Below are 18,307 nucleotides of genomic sequence, written 5' to 3' on the forward strand. Positions count from 1 at the left end.
CTATCAATTTTATGTTTAAAAAATTCTCCCAATCCCAAATACCTGCCTAAACCATTGAATTCTGCAAAGCAGAAAAGCAAGATGCATTCTTTATTTACACCTGACAACAGAAGGAAACGGCAGCTTCAAGAGTCATGTTTTAAATTTTACATTAAGATTCAGAGTTTTCTCATTATGAGGTTTGCTTGACTTCAGCCAGCCCCATTTAAACTTTTACTTATTTTTAAGAAGGCAGTGAAAATATTTAACTAATAGTTAAATTAAATAATCAGAATTAAGCAATCAATGGAAGACTTTTTCTAAAGGCTGAAAGTGAAATTGTGCTGTCCTAAAAAATGAAACAGAAAACAGCAGAGGCAAGTTCAATTCTACTCAGTCACGTGGCTTCACATAAAATGTGTTTTAACAGTTTTGTCTTTGTAAAATTTCTCAACGATTTTGAAAAACAATACTATTATTCCACATAATAAAGACTAAGCATTCGTGCTCTTGGGCCACCAGCTTATATCAGGTTTTTATTCTAATAAAAGTGACAAGAAACTCAAGATCAAACAAAAGCATATACAGTCATCTTTGTTGCACTGTCGTTAAAAAAAAAGTCAGCAAGAAAAGGAATCTACAGGTGTTTGGAACCAAAGAAAGAACCTTTAAGAAACACTTAAGCACAGCAGAGATCAGCATCCCAGTGACTGAAACCCTCTGGTGTGTACGAGCCATGCCTGAAGTCACCCGAAGAACTGTAAATGAAGTACATCACATCCTTAACCTAAACTCGTGGGACAAAGCTAACCATACAGAAATCTGTCAAACGTTTTAAGGCTTTTGTATTTTTAACTCTGTAGCGCACTGCTGTGCCTTGGGAAGAAAAGCAAGGCTTTTTTTTTTTCGATGACAGTGTTTTAATTTCCTTAACACACGCAGTACAGGAACTGTCAGGGTGAGAACCGAAGCCCCAGCCAGGCCCTGTCTCAAAGTGAAAGAAGGATGCGATTTTCCGCAGGGGGAGGCGGAGCAGGCCCAGTGCTGGAGGGGCGGGGGGCTCTTCCAGCGCCCCGTTACCCAAACCCGGGCTGGAAGGAGCTCCGGGGCAGCGCCGGGGATGCGGGGCAGCGGCAGCAGAGCCCTGTGGGCTCGCACCGCGTGCCGGGGAGGAAGCGAAAGGTCACCTTGCCCGGCGGAGCGGGAGGGACCCCGCGGGAGCCCCGGGGAGCGTGAGGCGGCGAATGGCCGGCGCCGGGCGGGGAGGCCCTGAGGGACCCCCCAGGCCCCACGGCCGGGCTCGGAGCCCCGCGCCCGGCGCAGCGCTGCCCTCGGCGCCCCGCGGGGGGCGCAGGGACCGGGACGCAGCGCGGCCGCCCCTCGCCCACCCACCCCGGGGCGGGGCGGGGCGCCGCGAGGGGCGTGCGGCAGGGAGGGGCCCCTCAGGCCGGAGCCGCGGAGCGGGAGCGGCGGCTGACGCAGGAGGGAAAGGCAGCGGGGCCGGGGGCTGCCCCGAGTCCCCCCCCTGTGTCCCCTCGGGGCCACCTCGGGAGCCCCCCGGGACCCCCGGACTCACCTGCGCTGCGAGCGGGGAGCGGCGGGCGCGCGCCGGGCGGTCGCGGGGGCGCGCCCGAGTGCGGGAGCGCCGAGTGATCGATGGGGCGGCGGCACCGCCCCCTGAGGGCGGGGCTCGGTAACGCCCCTGGGGCGGGCCCGCACCGCGCCGCCCTCACGGAATGGGCGGCTCTGCGGCCGGAACACACCGCCCTCACGGGAATGGGCTCAAACCGGGGGGCTTTGGGGCAGGAACACACCGCCCTCACGGGAATGGGCGGCTTTGGGGCCGGAACACACCGCCCTCACGGGAATGGGCGGCTTTAGGGCCGGAACACACCGCCCTCACGGAATGGGCGGCTCTGGGGCCGGAACACACCGCCCGTCATGGGAATGGGCTCAAACCGGGGGGCTCTGGGGCCGGAACACACCGCCCTCACGGGAATGGGCTCAAACCGGGGGGCTCTGGGGCAGGAACACACCGCCCTCACGGGAATGGGCTCAAACCGGGGGGCTCTGGGGCAGGAACACACCGCCCTCACGGGAATGGGCTCAAACCGGGGGGTTTTGGGGCAGGAACACACCGCCCTCACGGGAATGGGCTCAAACCGGGGGTTTTTGGGGCAGGAACACACCGCCCTCACGGGAATGGGCTCAAACCGGGGGGCTCTGGGGCCGGAACACACCGCCCTCACGGGAATGGGCTCAAACCGGGGGGCTCTGGGGCCGGAACACACCGCCCTCACGGGAATGGGCGGCTTTGGGGCCGGAACACACCGCCCTCACGGAATGGGCGGCTTTGGGGCCGGAACACACCGCCCTCACGGGAATGGGCGGCTCTGGGGCCGGAACACACCGCCCTCACGGGAATGGGCTCAAACCGGGGGGCTTTGGGGCAGGAGCACACCGCCCTCACGGAATGGGCGGCTCTGGGGCCGGAACACACCGCCCTTAGGGGATGGGCTCAAACCGGGGGGCTTTGGGGCCGGAACACACCGCCCTCACGGGAATGGGCTCAAACCGGGGGGTTTTTGGGACCGGAACACACCGCCCTCACGGGAATGGGCTCAAACCGGGGGTTTTGGGGCCGGAACACACCGCCCTCACGGGAATGGGCTCAAACCGGGGGTTTTGGGGCGGGAACACGGCCGAGGCCCCACAGTAAAAACCCCACAGAGCGCTTGGCGAGCTGCGGTAGGTAACCTGTGCTGAGAGAGCCACGCTGGAAATCCGAGTTTTGTTTCGTAAAGGGGTCAGGAAACTTGAGAATACATGTGTTAATAAAAGGTATGTTTCGCTTTTTTTTTTTTTTTTTTCGTTTGGGTTTTGTTTTATTTTGTTTTGGGTTTTTGTTTTATTTTTTATAAGCAAATGCAACCTCATTTTTTCAGCTTCAACATGCAACTTGGATTTTCCCTCTGTGATAGCTCCTTAATTTGAAAACTCAGTAAATTAACTACTGTAACAGGATCCTCCTTTTTCATGTTCTTAAACCTCAAAAATCTTCCTCTGCTGCTTCAATATGGCCCCAAGAGTGGAGCTGATGGAGAAAAAATTGGCTGACAGCAGTATTACAGTGCAAGAGGTTCAAAATTAGGTTCTTACCTAAATCCTTCAGTTCTGTAGTAGTTTCAATGTGCTTATTTTCAAAGTCTTTCCTGAAAATTACCTTCAGTACAAATTTGCATAAAGTTTCTTCATAGTAGAACTACAGGTCAGTTTGTCAGTTCCTGAAATAACAGCAGCTTACATAATATCATAGGTTTTGTGAAAGTTTAAAATTTGTATTTTCAGAATCTGAATATGCTTTTGTAGCAATAGAATAAATGTTATCCCAAAAGAACGTTTTACATCTCAGGCCTGAGTAGTAACCACTGTGTCTGTCTTGAGATAGATTGGGATAGTTCAGTGGGAAGTACAGTGGTTTTATGGCATAAAACAAGGGTTATGTGTCACTGTATGACTTCACTGCCATGGAATTCAGACTCTGCATTGCAGATTCTGGTTGAACACAGCCACCACAATTGACAGTTAAGTCACATAGGTAAAATATAATTATGGGAAGTGGGTTCCTAAATATTGGCTTCCAAACCACTTGATTCAAGGAGAACCTCCACTAATTTTCTGTAAGAGGTGGTTGGAGCTCCAGCATCATCAAGCAGTGGAGGAGAACAGGATTTTCAGGTTCTGAGGTTTGAGTAAATTCCGTTTATTACAGATGATGCTCTGCCACCTGAGGGCAGTGAGTTATCTGGCAGAGATAATCACAGGGATTTGCTCTAATAGTCACTGAACACAGGGAAAATATTTGGGATTTATGGTTTACCTCAAAAATGAGGTCAGGATCAATTGGGGAAACATGTTACCTCAGCCAGGACACAAAGGTGACAAACTAGGGCTGTCAACAAAAGGAACTTCCTGCTCCAAGATAACAACAGTTCAATCTAGGTTTTCCCTTCTGAAACAAAATGAACTATGTACAGGCAATGAATTGCTGTTGTTTAGACATAACAGTTGTAATTTTAGTTGTAAAAAAAACCTTGCGTAAAAGATTTCACTTCCTGATATCCTATATGTACTTGAGAAATTTGTTCTGATAATGAGAAAAAACAAACTGTAATAATAATACAAATATCCAGGAGGAAGAGGCAAAGTTTGGCAACTAAGATACAGGATAGGAAACTGAATGCAACAGCTTTAAAATTCAAATCAAACTGATGATTCCTGAGCATTGAAAAAGTGGTAATTTAACTCCAGTTCCTCAGAAGTGCTGGTCACAGCCATTTTATTGACACGTGGCAGCCTTGAATAAAAATCATCATCACAAGAGGTCTCAGGGGAAAACTTAGCAGCATAAAGTTGGAAAAATATTCCTTTTCAAGTCTCATAAAGGTCCTTTTAGGGTATCATAGAAGAAAGGGAGGAGTAGCCATTCAGTTTTAAAAAGTTTGAATGCTTTTTCTTTTAAGCTGCAAAGCGACAGAAGACGATAAAAACCTCAAAAGCATCAGTGTCTATATTCATCTGAAATTTCAAATCTCTGTAAGAAAGCTACATTTACCATAATGTTTGTTTTATAAAACAAGAGGTTCAGTTAATTTTATCAGTCAATCAGCATATGGATCTGTAATTTCCTTCAACTGGTTTTCATCCCAGCATCTTGAATACCAAGAGGAATCTTCTTTTCTTCTGGAAGTAAGTTTTGAAGTAAATTGTCCTCATTTTCCACTGGGATGTGAATTTCAGTTTCTTTTTTCAAGGCATTTTCCTCTTTGGAAAGGTGGCTTTCTTCCCCTGTTGGGGAATAACAGGGAGTGTGTCCATAATCCCTGCTAGTTGAACTATTTGGCTCAGGGCACTGGGAGCTGCAATCTGGGCTACAAAATGTAACAATACACGTCACATTCACCTGTGTTCCTCCGTTACCAGAATGTTCTGTCAAATAAACACAAAACATGGAAGAATGAAACCAGAACGGGGCACTTGGATTCTTTATCCAGCTCTTTGACTGTTAAAATAGGCACTAAATATATTTTTGCTTCACTTAATTTAGTCAAGCTGGTTGAGTTGGTTCTGTAATGTTTTGGTACCATAAAATCACCCCAGAGATAAAAAGGCTACAAAAATTAACACAGAGACCTGGATTGCAAACAATTCCTTGCCCATCTGTTGTCATTTCAAATGCTTTTGACCATCTTCTTTTGTTACTGCTCCCTTTGGCTTCTACTTCCTCTCACAGGTAAGTGCCAACCACCTGACCCCTAGTCCCTGTTTCTCCACTGGGAAAACTCTCTTTACTGTCTCAGGATGGCAACTTCATCACTTTTTCTTTTCAAAAGTTACTAAATTTTCTCTCTGCTGAACAAGACTCAGATGTTTTATCCTGCCATTTAAATTTTTGCTAAAAAGACTCATTATTGTTAATCAAATTTCAAGAGGTTCTGGATCATTCAGAATCATTACTACCTGAACTCGCAGAGCTGTGTCTGTCTCCACTCTGGAGTTTAGAACCTTCTGGAGGTGAATGTTGCTGCTGAAATCCTCCTGGGTTTTTATTTTCATTATTAGTTTTACTTATTACACTGATGTTTGCACATCCAGTTGGATTATTCAGGATGCTACTGCTAGACCCAGAAGTTTCCAAGAGATGCTGTTGCTCCTGTTCAGAATTCTTGGAGTTCTGCAATTCTGTATCTCTCACTCTTTTGTCACGCTGTTTTTCTGGAGGGGTAAAAGGCTGGAACATTTGCAGAGAAATGCAAAATGTTAATCTTTAAAAAAGAAACCAAACAACCCACTAGCAAAGAACTGGTCAGCATTTTGGCTGCTGAAAGAAACAGTGATGATTTGAACTAGAGGAGCTTTAAGATCCCTTCCAACCCAAGCCATTCTATAATTATTTTCATTTACATAGTGATGAGTGTAAGTAAAAATCATAACAACTCATTAGGTGTTTAACAAAATGAACCCATCTCCTGAAGGCACCCACAACACTACTCTGATTGCCTGGGGACCAAAGGCTGTCAAATTTGGTTTTTCAAACCCCACCTGGGTTTTACTGCTGCTTTTAGCCTCACATAAAGTGAGGGTGGGACATTATGTGGGGTATATAAGGTACATCTTACACCCTGCCTTGGGGACCAAACCACCCCATTCTCACTCCAGCTTTCTTTCTGCTCTGCAGTTTTCTTCTGCTTGTAATTAGGTGAGTTTATAATTTCTGTATAACTTCTGAATAAATGGAAGAGATGGAAAGAGAGGACACTCACCAAATCTGGTTCTGTAGCTGGTGCAGAGTACGCAAGGGCTGCCAGTGAGCAAAGACAGTTTATTAGCACCCAACCCTGTTCCATTTGCAACATCTGCACCCTAAACTAGGCTGGAATAAACTCTAAATGTACATTTATTACACACAGTTTAAACACATTGAAAGCTGTATTGTATTAATTGTGTGACTTAAATTGAGCCAGGATGCAAAGAGAAGCCTCTGCATTAGTTGGTAACTTTTCTTGTATTGTGTTAGTGAGAAAAGGTATTGATGACAATAAACCACAGTCATCTCTGTTTAATTGTAACACCTGAAATTGTCTAATATTTCGATGATGAAGTATGGAATATTAACAAGCTTCAGCAGAAGCACAACTGTTGCACAGTTGTCCAGCTCCAAGGCTGTTGTCTGTTTAGACAATTACCTAAAATCTGAGGAACCAGACAGATCTGAAGAAAGGTGGCTTCTTCTAAGACACTAATTTCAGTCGACCAGCAGGCTCAGGTTAATGGGAAATAAGGGGACACTTCCCAGTTTTTACAGATTTGTTTGTTTTCACTTCATGAATCTTACCTTTTTTTTTTGAGACTAAGCAATACCCCAAAATAGCAATTATCAGGACCAATAACAATGGCCCTGCTACTGCTCCTGAAAGTAAATAAAAAGAAGAAATTATTTAGCAGGTTGATCTAACAAAGGATCAAATTTAAAAAAGATTTTGTAATTTAGTTTTAGTTTTGTAGTTTCTGTTCATGGCTACAAAAGCTAAATTTGCAAGTATTGTGTATGTTTGACATTCACATTTGATGCCTCAGTTGTCACATACCAAGGTCTCATTTCAGTCACCACCACTTCATTAAGCTGAATTCTCCTCTCCTGAAAAGTGAGGACAGACTTTTGGCCTTGGTCACAATAGGTTTTTTTCCAGGCAAGCAAGAGTTTGTCATATACAAGGCCAAACAGCTCAAAATGCTCCTAAACATCTCTGTCTTCTGGATGGGCTGTGAACAGGAGAGAACACATCCACTCCTGGGAATGCTATCAGGACCTTCTGTCCCAGGAAAGGCTGACAGAAGACTCCAAAGACCTCTCACCAGGTCAGGTTTGCCTCAGTCCAGAATCTAAGATATGACCTTTTCTACCAGCTACAGCAACAATTCTCAGGAAATACCTGGTATTATCTAGTCTGGGTTTTTTTAGAAATATTTCCAGATTTACAAGGCCCATAGAATGCACTGGGGTAGCGCAGATGTGCAGGTAAAAATGCAGCTCACTACAGAGTCACTATGAATTAATTGAGCTCTTCTGAGATTGTTTAGCTACGGGTGACTGGTCTGGGAAAGACACCGAGAACTAAATATAAGCTTGGTTCCTGTACAGACAAAAGTGACTTTAATTGAGTTAAAGCTCACCAGTGATGTGGGACAGGTCAGATACAGAGTTTAACGTGACAGGTTGAGTTATTATTTCAGGTTTGTGGGAAGCTGAGCTTTGGGTCAGAAGTTTGTCCAAAATGGTGTGAGGCAGAACTGTGGCTGTTCCTGAGTCACTGCAAACAGTGTCATTCCTGCTGTTCCCAGGAACAGCCACTGATTTACACCTGCAAGAGACAAAAAGAGAAGTTAGGAAAGACAGAAAGCCCTGCATAGTTAAGGCTGCTGTTGGGCTGGCTCACCTTGTATGGGGTATACAGCTGGTGTTGTAGGATTCCTCAGGGGAAAACGTGCCAGGAGGACAAGGTTTACATTCTGTGTCTGTGCTGTCTGTCCCTTTAAACAGAGAAAAACTCCAGTTACTTATGTGGTGAGAAACAAGAATGAATAATCAGAGTCTGCAAGAGATCCTGGCAGTGATACAGACGCAGTGCAGAAATACAGCCTGTAACTGTCACACAAGACATTCACTTGAAGCACCCAACCCAAAGAGAAGATTAACCAGCTCTAAATTTGGAATCATTAAAGGTTCAGACGTGATGCTGCAGACAAAGCTGAGCTTTTCACCTGACTGATTGACTGACTACTGTTTCATTCTCAAATGATTCCTAATTTTTTTAAATGTTCAGTGTTTTGAATATTTGAAAATTATTTATCATTTTGAGACAGATGTATTATCAGCTGATTCCATCAGCTAATAAAAGCAGATCAATTCTGCAGGACAGCATAGAGTTTATTTTCATCATTATTTACAGTACCCAAAATTCTACCTGAAGCCCTGTTTTAAGGATTTAAGGAGTGATTAAGTGGTCTTGGATTTCAGTCACTTGAACAGAATAAATCACACAGTACAGCAAAATGAAGATTAAGTTGGACTGGGAACTTTATGATATATGACAGTAAGAAATTGCAGTATGTTGTCCCCTTGGATATACCTCTGGAGAATACTCTCAGTGCCTACTTGCTAAGAATGTAAAAATAAGCCTTAAAAAGAATGCACAAGTGTAGGGAATTAGGCAGAGTAAGTGTTCAGTAAACAGAGTGTTCAAAATCAAATTACCTTTTCTGGAAACTCGGTAACCTTTGCCACATTTTTTATGTGCTCTACACACTTCGCAGTACTCGTCTAGCTTGGAAACGCAGTACTTGTGGGGTGGGCAGCTACAGATTCTGTCCTGGGACCTCGTGCATGTTTGATTCTGTACAAGCCCTGGTTTTAAAACAAGAATAAAGCAAGATGTCATTGGCAACATTTAAAATCACAGCCTGAGATGTTCACGTACGAGTTTTGGGCTCATATAGCACTATAAACCAAATGTGTTACATTCCTCAATATCTACATTTTCAGAAGAATTTTCTCTCTCTAGGCAAGGAGAAATTTTCACCTGTAGAGTGCACACTTGAAACTTTAGGGCTCAAAACTCTGTACCTGCAGTTGTGTAATATTTTGTACAACCCCAAACATGGGATTGTGTTCACCACTGTCCTACCTGGGGGCCACCAAGATTTTCAGTCTGTGCAGCTCATGTCACTGTATTTAAAGTGTTTGGCGATTTTACTACAGACATTTTCATATTGTAATTAACTAGCGTTATAAGATTATCTATTTAGATGGGACCAGAGGCCCTTTCAAGTTAGACTGTATCATTAAAACTTCTCAGTGAATCAAGTATATAATGTTCTACACCAATTTCCATTAGAAATGACAGAGAGCAGCATGACCGAGTTCATTCATGCAGGTGATCTATTGGCCCAAACTACAGGTACAATGTTCCACCTTTTGTGCTGTTAAGCTGCTTCAGTGAACCAGTGTGCTCTCACTGACTGCTGCTTTGCAAAATAAATAAAATTAAGAGAGGAATATCACAACCCATGTTTGCTGTTGTCAGCAGACAAAATGAGAATTCCAGGATGCTGGAAATGTAATTATCCATTTACCCTTGTCCAAGTCAGGTCTTAAGGTCTCTTTATGGGACTCTATAAGCAGGAATTTATTCTACTGATGGCATTTGGAATATTTTAGTGATATAGTGCTTTAGTTTTTAATAATATAAGACTGGTGTCTCATTTTTAGAACTTAAAAAGAGGCAGGACTCCCTGCAAGACTTTTCCTTGATTCTGTCCCTAAAGCTTACGCGTTCCAAAAGTGTGTACAAAAGATTGACAAAACCTCCTGGTTTTCTTAGGAGAAAAGACAAGGTTAAACCAAGCCCAGCCTTTGAGGAAGCCTCTTTACTAATTCAAGCCTACCTTTCCTGCAGGGTGGTGAGCAGGCAAAGCACTGTGGAGAATGATTCCAGATCGCTGTGTACGTTTTAGGCCTGCAGGGGCTGCACTTGGTGTCCACGGTGTGGCTGCAGCTCCCTGTTCTATATTGACCTATTAAAAGAAAAATAACCCAAACCAAAACTGAGAATGCATCTCACTGGAAAAGATCACTAGGAATTAAGTCTCTCTAATTAATTAAGGAATTAAGTAGAACCCCTTTCCTTCACTGACATGATCAGATTGGTATCATGTACCAAGTAAGTGTTGGTGTAGAGGACTGCATGTCTCTACAGGTAAAGTCTGATTTATGTCCACTCATGTTTGACCCCATTTCCTAATTCAGTTCAGTGAATTCCAGTCACATTCAATTCAAGGGAGCCACGATCCTGAACAAAACCCCTCAGCACGTATTTAGGTGCAGCTAACACAATACATAAACCAAATATTTTACCTTCAGAGAAGCTGTTTTATGGTGAACACGTTTCACACCCAAAGTCAGGCACATGCTGGGATGATGTGCCTGGCTGAGACCCTTACTGCTGTTACAGGCAGTGAGTGGACAGGGCAAGACCAAGTAACATCACAAACAGGCCTGAATTAGAACTTGTCACTATGAAAGGGACACGAGCCCACTCTTTTCTCCCTCACCTCTGCAGCCAGCCCTAACAGAGCCAAGCACGGAGTTTCTGAAACTACTGGCATTCCAGACAAAGTTAAAAGCTATCAAAGGTAGTTTCTCCAAAGCTTCTCACCACCAAAGAATTTAGTACAGTGGTGGAAGCATGTAAATATGAGTTCTGACATATTAATTTTGGAGAAAGGAAAACACCTCAGTTGCCATTTCCCTTTCATGTGAAAGGAGAAAGAAGATAAAAGTCAGTGTCACATATACTTTACAAAAATACCCTGGAAAACATACTCAGAAAGCAGGAATAACACTGATTATTTTTTTTTTAGAGCTGCTTGGAGAATCTATTTTTCAAAAGAAGAGGCCATGGAGGTGAGCCAAATTAATTATTTCCAAATATTTTTTTTTTCCTGTACTTAATTGAAGCTTTACATTCTGCATCCTATATCCTGCTAATGATTTAAGCTTATTTAGTACTGAACACTACATAACACAAAAGAAAAGTTTTACCTATGAATTATCATCTTTCATCCATCATGAACAAAGGAAGCTTAACAGATCTATCTAAATAATTTCATTTAATGCAAGAAACTGCAGCTGTTTCAGTAAATACTGATTTCCTGTTTAAACTTACAGATCTGATAGACACTCAGCATTTACAGAGACATTTTCTTTGCTCAGCATGCAATGAGAAAAAAAAGGCAGTTTTTTTTCTCTATTTAATATAATAATATAGTTGTATCTTGTTGCAAAAATTCTACTACCAAAATCTCCAAAGAATATTACTATCTCCTCCCCAAAAAAATCCCAAAACCCACAGACACTGACTTTGGCTAACTACAGGTCACTTCTAATCACCCCTGGAGTGTAGGACACGCCAGCTCAGAGCAGACAGTCCTGTCCCCAGCCTGACAGTGCTCTGCAGTATCTAATTTACAGTAAAAGACAACAAAACTCCCCTAATGAGCAATGATAGATGGACCTGTCCAATGGAAAGCCCCTTAGATAAGTGATATTATCACAGTACAGAAACTAAGCTTTACTTCATGCCCTGTTATACAATTTATCTTTTTATTAGTGGGCTTGGGCCTGTGTTACCTAATTTCTGTAATTTCTTTAGTGAGCTCTTGCTTCCTCTCCAATGTTGACTAAAAATACTTTAATTACTTTAATGAAGACCTCATGCAGAGCTGTGCTTACACAAACTCAGAACCTACCTCCTGGTAAACCTCAGCCAGGTTAACCTTGTAGGAGAATTCCAGTTCTGATGGACAATGTGTCTCTTTTGCAGGTGTTTTGAAGTCACAGTGTTTCATTTTCTTTGAGGAAGAATGCATTACAACAGCAAAAATCTGATGCACTTTAGGTGTGTAAGTAATCAAAATACACTGTGATTATCTGAAAATTGAGTGATTTTGGCTGTGTAAAGTAATAGTTTGAATTATAACCTACCTGGAGGGCACTGGCTGCAGCATTTATTAAGTTCCTCATCATAGAATTCAGTGCTGGGATTGTTGCATCGTGCAAACTTTGGTGTATAAGGTAATGAATATTCCTAGGAGAAATCAAGGGGAAGACATGAGTCACAAGTCCATTCTGATCCTGAATTAGAGACTCAAAAGAGACAAATACCTAAAGTCCAGTGCAATTTCAAGAACATTCCTTTCCAAGGCACTGATCTAGCTCCAAAGAAACAGAACGCAGCAGATGCCAAGAGGCTGCAGGGCAGTGAACAGCTAATGAGCTGCATGTGACTGTTTTGAGGTTCCTTTGTTTTCCAAAGATCCACCACCATGAACAAAGTGATTTCTCCAGGTTTTAGGTTTGAACAAAGTGATTTCTCCAGGTTTTAGGTTTGAACAAAGTGATTTCTCCAGGTTTTAGGTTTGAACAAAGTGATTTCTCCAGGTTTTAGGTTTGAACAAAGTGATTTCTCCAGGTTTTAGGTTTGAACAAAGTGATTTCTCCAGGTTTTAGGTTTGAACAAAGTGATTTCTCCAGGTTTTAGGTTTGAACAAAGTGATTTCTCCAGGTTTTAGGTTCACATCAGGTCACTACTGCATCCCCCAAACCAAAGGGCTCAGTGCCTTATCCTCAGCTTCCGTGGTTCCAACAACATCTGACAAAACACCAGAGAAACCTAAATTCCTACCTGTGGGCTTGTGGGAGAAACATTTACTGCAAAGTGGCTCAAAAACTTCAGTCAATCTTTCCAAAGAAAAGGGAAAAAGGCTTTAATCTTTCCAGATACTCAGTGATTCCTCCCTGAGCAAGAAAGGCCTTGATGTTTTGAAAATGATGTCTCCAAAAATTGTACTGCTGCTTCTGAGAAGCAGCACTTCTGCAGAAGGTGCAGACAAATATGCAGGTTAAATGCATTCGAGACAATCATTATACAATTATACATTATAATATACATTATAATTATACATTATACAATACAGGGTGCCTAATTTCATCTCACACTGATCAACATAGCTCAGTGACTTCAATGAACAAGTGTCAAATTATTTGATGACTTACTGACGATTTTCAAAGGGAAAAATACACTCACTTAAAGAAGGCTCCTGTTAGGTAGGACAAGCGTAGGAGTTTCCTGCTAGACCAAAAAGGTACTGTTTGAAAAGGATGTGACACTGCTCAGCTTTTTGCAGTCTGAAGAGATTGCTCCATGCATAATCTACACACATTTAGAGGAATCATTACTAAAATGAGAAATCAAAACAGGAACAAGCTCTTGGGAGGCCGGTAATGAAAATATCCTTCCGCCTTACTGAAAAACATGTTGAGTATCTATTGTGTTTTCATATTACTGACAAAGGAGATTAACGTTTCCCACCCTCAGCAATTGCTTAAAGGGAATTCAGCATTTTCTTATGCAGCTCATTGAAATATTCTACCTCTTATTTAGCTGTGATCAGAAACAGGATTTTGTCAACCTACTCAATGGTCGGTGTCAAAAAAACCTTTTTCTGAGAATGTGAAGGCAGAAAAAAAGTTTTCTTGAGTTTAGATATCATAGGATGGACAATGAGAAATCATCCTGTTTGCAAACTTGAGCTGACACTGAAATTTGATGAAGGAGAAAAGGACTTTGCTCTCATCAAAAGTATTTTTCATTTAAGTTACTTCTTTATTAGAAGAGGAAAGATCAAGTGTTGTCATCCGGTTTTTGTAGTCACTATGATCAACTTAATTAAAACAAGCAGTTGAGAGCCTTTTCAAAACATAAAACTTCACTGCAAGAGCAGACACAGGGGAAAAAAAGGAGAAATACAATAAACCACATCACAAATTACCCTGCTGGTGAGGTTTCCTGGCAAAAAAAATAAAGGTTCTTATCTCATGCTCTTCCCTGTCTGTTGTAAATCCTGCCCTGTGAGCTGCAGACACAGGAAAACCTGTCGGTTGCCAGGTTCACACCTATTTCTCTGAAGTTGTGCTTGGAAGGATCGCTCTACTGACTGATACAATCTCCCTGAAATTTTATCTGATGAGCTGTGGCTCTCAGTGACTTACAATAGACATTTTCTTCCCAAATGTCCTCAAAGAACATTATGGAAAACTGAAAGGGAGTTGTGACTGGTTTAGCTACAATTTACACACAGACACACACATGTGCTCAGCTTGGTTTGCCCTGGAAGGATTCAATTCATTTAGTAGCTACCCTCAGCATAAACTAGTTTAATCAGAGCTGTCAAATCTGTCAGAGGAAGTGTAGGCATTTTACTAGTTTTAAAGCTCCTCTGGATTTCTTTGCTACAAGACCCAATTTTCTAGCAATGTCAGCAATCCTAAAGTCTGAGTTGGGCCATATGAGATTTCTGTCTGGCATCCAGATCCACTGGCTACTGTGGGATGAAAGACTGATGAGCAGAGAACAGAGTCTATTTCATAATCTTTGCATTTTGCTAGTGTTTGTGTCTCTCACAAGTCCTTATTTTATCCTGTTTTCACTGTGATTCAGTGTTCTTTCTACAAGCAGATTGTGTGAAGGGAAACTAACCTGATGCTGCACGTTTTTTGCATTACAGCCTTAGAGCTTCTCAGTTTAGGTAGCAGTATCTAATGGCAGCTGATTTAAAAGAAATTTATATGGACAAAATCAAGACTTTGGAAGACTTCATTTAATTTGATAGATACAAGAAGAAATAAAATGCCTCATCCGTCTATAAGTAGAGGCACAAATTCTCTTAAACATGAAATTTAGTCTAGATCTATGCAGGTCAAATTAAGCAATACATTTTGGCATAGAAATGGATAAACTGCGTGCCTTTGACTTCAGAGCTCACTGGGGAGATTTTTGCAATGCTTCTGCATTGAGCAATAACTAAGAAGTTACATACACAAAATCACTGACTCCAGACTCTGGAGTTCCTGCATTGTTTGGATCATTTTCCTGTTTGCACTACGGAGATCACTAAAATTTGACCTAATTTATCCCTGGAGAGGAGTGGGCTAACAGCAACCTTCACACCAACTGAAAGGACTTTATGTGTAATTAAATTTAAGTATCTTAAATGTTAATATAAATCCATTCATATAGCATTCATTTTCAGTCAAGGCCATTTAAACTAAGATATTTAAGCATTTATTTTAAACCTAACTCACATGTCTACATTTCTGTTGATCTCCTTTTTATACATTTGCCTTCAAACTTAAGCTGTCAATCAGAGGAGCCTGAAGAGGAACAACATCTGTGTATGATGTTCTTCACACGTGAAACCACAATGAAGTCACTGAGGTCTCTGTTGTAAAATTGGTTTCTATGGAAAGGTTTTGAGGTACAGAGACACAATTTGCTGAGCTACCAGACCTACTGAAGGCAGGAAAAAACAGAATTCTGTCTCAAATATTTAAAGTTCTCATTTAAAAAAAAATTCTGTTGACATTTAGTTACCAGATAACAGCATCTCCCAAATCAGATGGAGTTGTATCAGGCTGTAAAGTTCCTTTCAAAGCTGCTGTGCTGCACATTTCTCTCAGAGATTATGGTTCCATTATGTGAATTATTCTGCACTTCTATAGAGCAGGAGTCCTTGCAGAGCCACACACCAGCAGACTCACAGTTTGACATCCTCCTCCCTGAGAAAACAGTGTCTCTTTGCCAGGAGTTCTACTGCTTTGCCACTCACCACCAGAATATAGAAACATCTTCCCAGGATGGGAAAGCAGGGGATGCACAGAATATGGAAGCTGTTCACAAAAATTATAGAAGTTCAAGTTTGTAGCAAGACAAGGTGTATTTTATTATATATGTATTTGGAAAAACATACATATTTCAGCAGTTCTTCTGTTTGAATACTTCAGGCTATTTCTGATAACCCTGGTGACTCAATTGTTCAAAATGGCAAAAATCATGTTAGACACTTCCTGTGTCTAACACAGGGACTAAGGTGGGGAACTTTCAGAAACTTCCAGATGAATGAGAAAAACCCAAGCAGTGTCACTCAATAACTATTGCTCTGATAGTCTGTCTCTCCCAAAAATAAAGTAAGTTTTCTTTAACAAATAACTGTTGAAAATTGACAGAACATGTATGGTTTTCTCCAGCTCTGTGGCAGATGTAGTATTTCTGAAACTACTGTATTTGTTTCTCTAACTTTTCATACAGGCTTTTCCTTTTTTGTGTTTTGTCACAGTGCAAAAAGTGACACTGAGATTCTCTGACATTATTTCCATCATTATGTTTCAGTCATATTTAAAGTGAGAGCTAATTCCTTTTGAACAAAAGCCTCTTGCTCAGCATGAAGCATGACAAACTTAAATTCTGGTGATAAGTTCTGCTACAATTCTGAGGCTCTCTCTTCTCTATCTGCTTTCTCCTATCCACTGCAAGGTGTCCAGTAAATCAGATTCAAAACACTCTCACCTTAAAACCAGAGCTGAATTAAAAATTAGTGAGAAACAGTTAAAATAATTATTTTAACATATTATCAGCTCACTATAGCACCCAGTACTCCTTAAAAGACCATTGTGTAATTCCAGGTTCTACAAACATCCTCAACTGATTTCACTGAACCTTTGTCTTATTCCTAAATTCCTGTGATTAAATAAACATGTAAAGAACATAAATATCTGATAAGAACACAGTGACCTGGGCATCTCAGCAACATTTCCATATTTATCTTCATAATCCTGGACATTTTAAAATCAGACAGAAAAGTGCCATCAATACACCAGTACAGAAAACACTGAGCTGAAGGCAAACAGATCCCATTGAGGTTTTTGGCTGGCACAGCTACAAACCCTCATTGCCAAATCGTGCTGGACATTGAATGGGAGTCACCGCTGCAGGGAAGGGGAACAGTCACAGCTTCAGCACGGCAGATCTTTGCTGTAAATTAAAAAGCTTTTCTATTTAAACAGGGAAGTGTTGTAGAGAACCAACTCAGCACAAGCTCTTCCTGTGTAAACAATGGATAGGGGTTTCCACTCTGCTCTTGCCAGGACACTCACCACGGCTTTTACAAACATTCAAATAAGCCTGCAAAATCACCCTATTTCCGATAAAAATCCAGGAAAAACGATTTGTCGTTCCTTTGGGAAGCCAAGAAGTAACAACAACATAGACAAAGCTGAGCTTTCAAGTTTTAAGAGAGGTACTTGAGGTTGTTGTAGAGATGGCGGTGAATCCAGCCCAAGCCCAGGGACACGGAGGTGACAAGGGGCAGGTGACAAAGGACAGGTGACAAGGGGCAGATGACAGAGGACAGGTGACAAGGGACAGATGACAAGGGACAGGTGACAGACGACAGGTGACAAGGGACAGGTGACAAGGGACAGGTGACGGGGGCATGTGACAAGAGGCAGGTGACAAGAGGCAGGTGACAGGGGGCAGGGGACAGGTGACAGGGGACAGGCGACAAGGGACAGGTGACAAGGGACAGGGGACAGGTGACAAGAGGCAGATAACAAAGGGCAGGGGACAGGTGACAGGGGGCAGGTGACAAGGGGCAGGTGACAGGGGGCAGGTGACAAGGGACAGGTGACAGGGAACAGGTGACAAGGGGCAGGTGACAAGTGACCCGCTCACACAGCAGTGAGCCGCTGCCCGCGGCATCACCCGGCCATGCCCGCCCGCGCTTCCCCCGCTGCGCTCCCGCTCTGCAGCGCTCCCGGCAGCCCTGGAGCAGCGCCCCGGCCCCGCCCGGCCCCGCTCACCCGCCCGGCGCCGGTCACCGCCGGCAGCAGCACCGGGATCAGCAACGGGAGCAGCGCCGGGAGCATCACCGGGAGCATCACCATCACTGGGATGGGCACCGGAGGCAGCGCCGGGAGCATCACCATCACCGCGATGGGCACCGGGGGCAGCGCCGGGAGCATCACCATCACCGCGATGGGCACCGGGAGCAGCCCCGGGAGCGGCGCCCAGCGCGGCCCCATCGCCGCCGAGGGCGGGGCGGGGGCGGCCCCGCTGCCCCGGGACGGGCCCGGCCCCGCTGCGGAGGATGCGGCCCCAGCGCCCGCACATCGGAGCTGATCCGCGGGGCTCTGGGCGTGCCTGGAGGGGCTCATCAGCCCCGGTCACAGAATCCGGGTTGGAGCTATCGCAGTCCAACTCCTCCGCCCCACGGAACGAGGGTACTTTCGCAGCATTCCAATATTCCTTACTGCTCACCGCACCAGGCACTCGTGTGCCACACGCAGCCGGGATGGTACAGACAGACTTCACTA

The 18,307-nt window shown here is 43.5% G+C and overlaps 2 protein-coding genes across 4 annotated transcripts in view; both read right to left on the reverse strand.

The window, feature by feature from the left end:
• VPS13D (vacuolar protein sorting 13 homolog D) overlaps nt 1-1,665 on the reverse strand; it is a 96,161-nt gene extending 94,496 nt beyond the window's left edge. The window contains exon 1 of the mRNA XM_058855419.1: nt 1,556-1,665. The gene's annotated coding sequence lies outside the window, so the exon portion shown is untranslated. The remainder of the gene's footprint in view (nt 1-1,555) is intronic.
• Nucleotides 1,666-2,882: 1,217 nt separating this feature from the next.
• On the reverse strand, nt 2,883-18,084 carry TNFRSF1B (TNF receptor superfamily member 1B). Of its 3 annotated transcripts, XM_058855411.1 has the most exons (11): nt 17,941-18,084; nt 17,795-17,844; nt 12,083-12,185; nt 9,985-10,113; nt 8,795-8,944; nt 7,977-8,070; nt 7,714-7,901; nt 6,875-6,949; nt 6,303-6,340; nt 5,500-5,770; nt 2,883-4,968 (listed from the first exon to the last, which is right to left on the reverse strand). In XM_058855411.1, the coding sequence occupies exons 1-11, from the start codon at nt 18,014-18,016 to the stop codon at nt 4,670-4,672; spliced, it is 1,473 nt and encodes a 490-aa protein (XP_058711394.1). In that variant the 5' UTR covers nt 18,017-18,084; the 3' UTR covers nt 2,883-4,669. The 3 variants fall into 3 exon arrangements, with proteins under 3 accessions (XP_058711394.1, XP_058711395.1, XP_058711392.1); XM_058855412.1 differs by having other exon boundaries at nt 2,883-4,910; nt 17,795-18,084; XM_058855409.1 differs by having other exon boundaries at nt 17,795-18,084.
• Nucleotides 18,085-18,307: the final 223 nt, after the last annotated feature.

The sequence above is a fragment of the Poecile atricapillus genome, chromosome 22 (genome assembly GCF_030490865.1).
Source record: "Poecile atricapillus isolate bPoeAtr1 chromosome 22, bPoeAtr1.hap1, whole genome shotgun sequence".
In the NCBI taxonomy this organism is placed as follows: Eukaryota; Metazoa; Chordata; class Aves; order Passeriformes; family Paridae; genus Poecile; species Poecile atricapillus.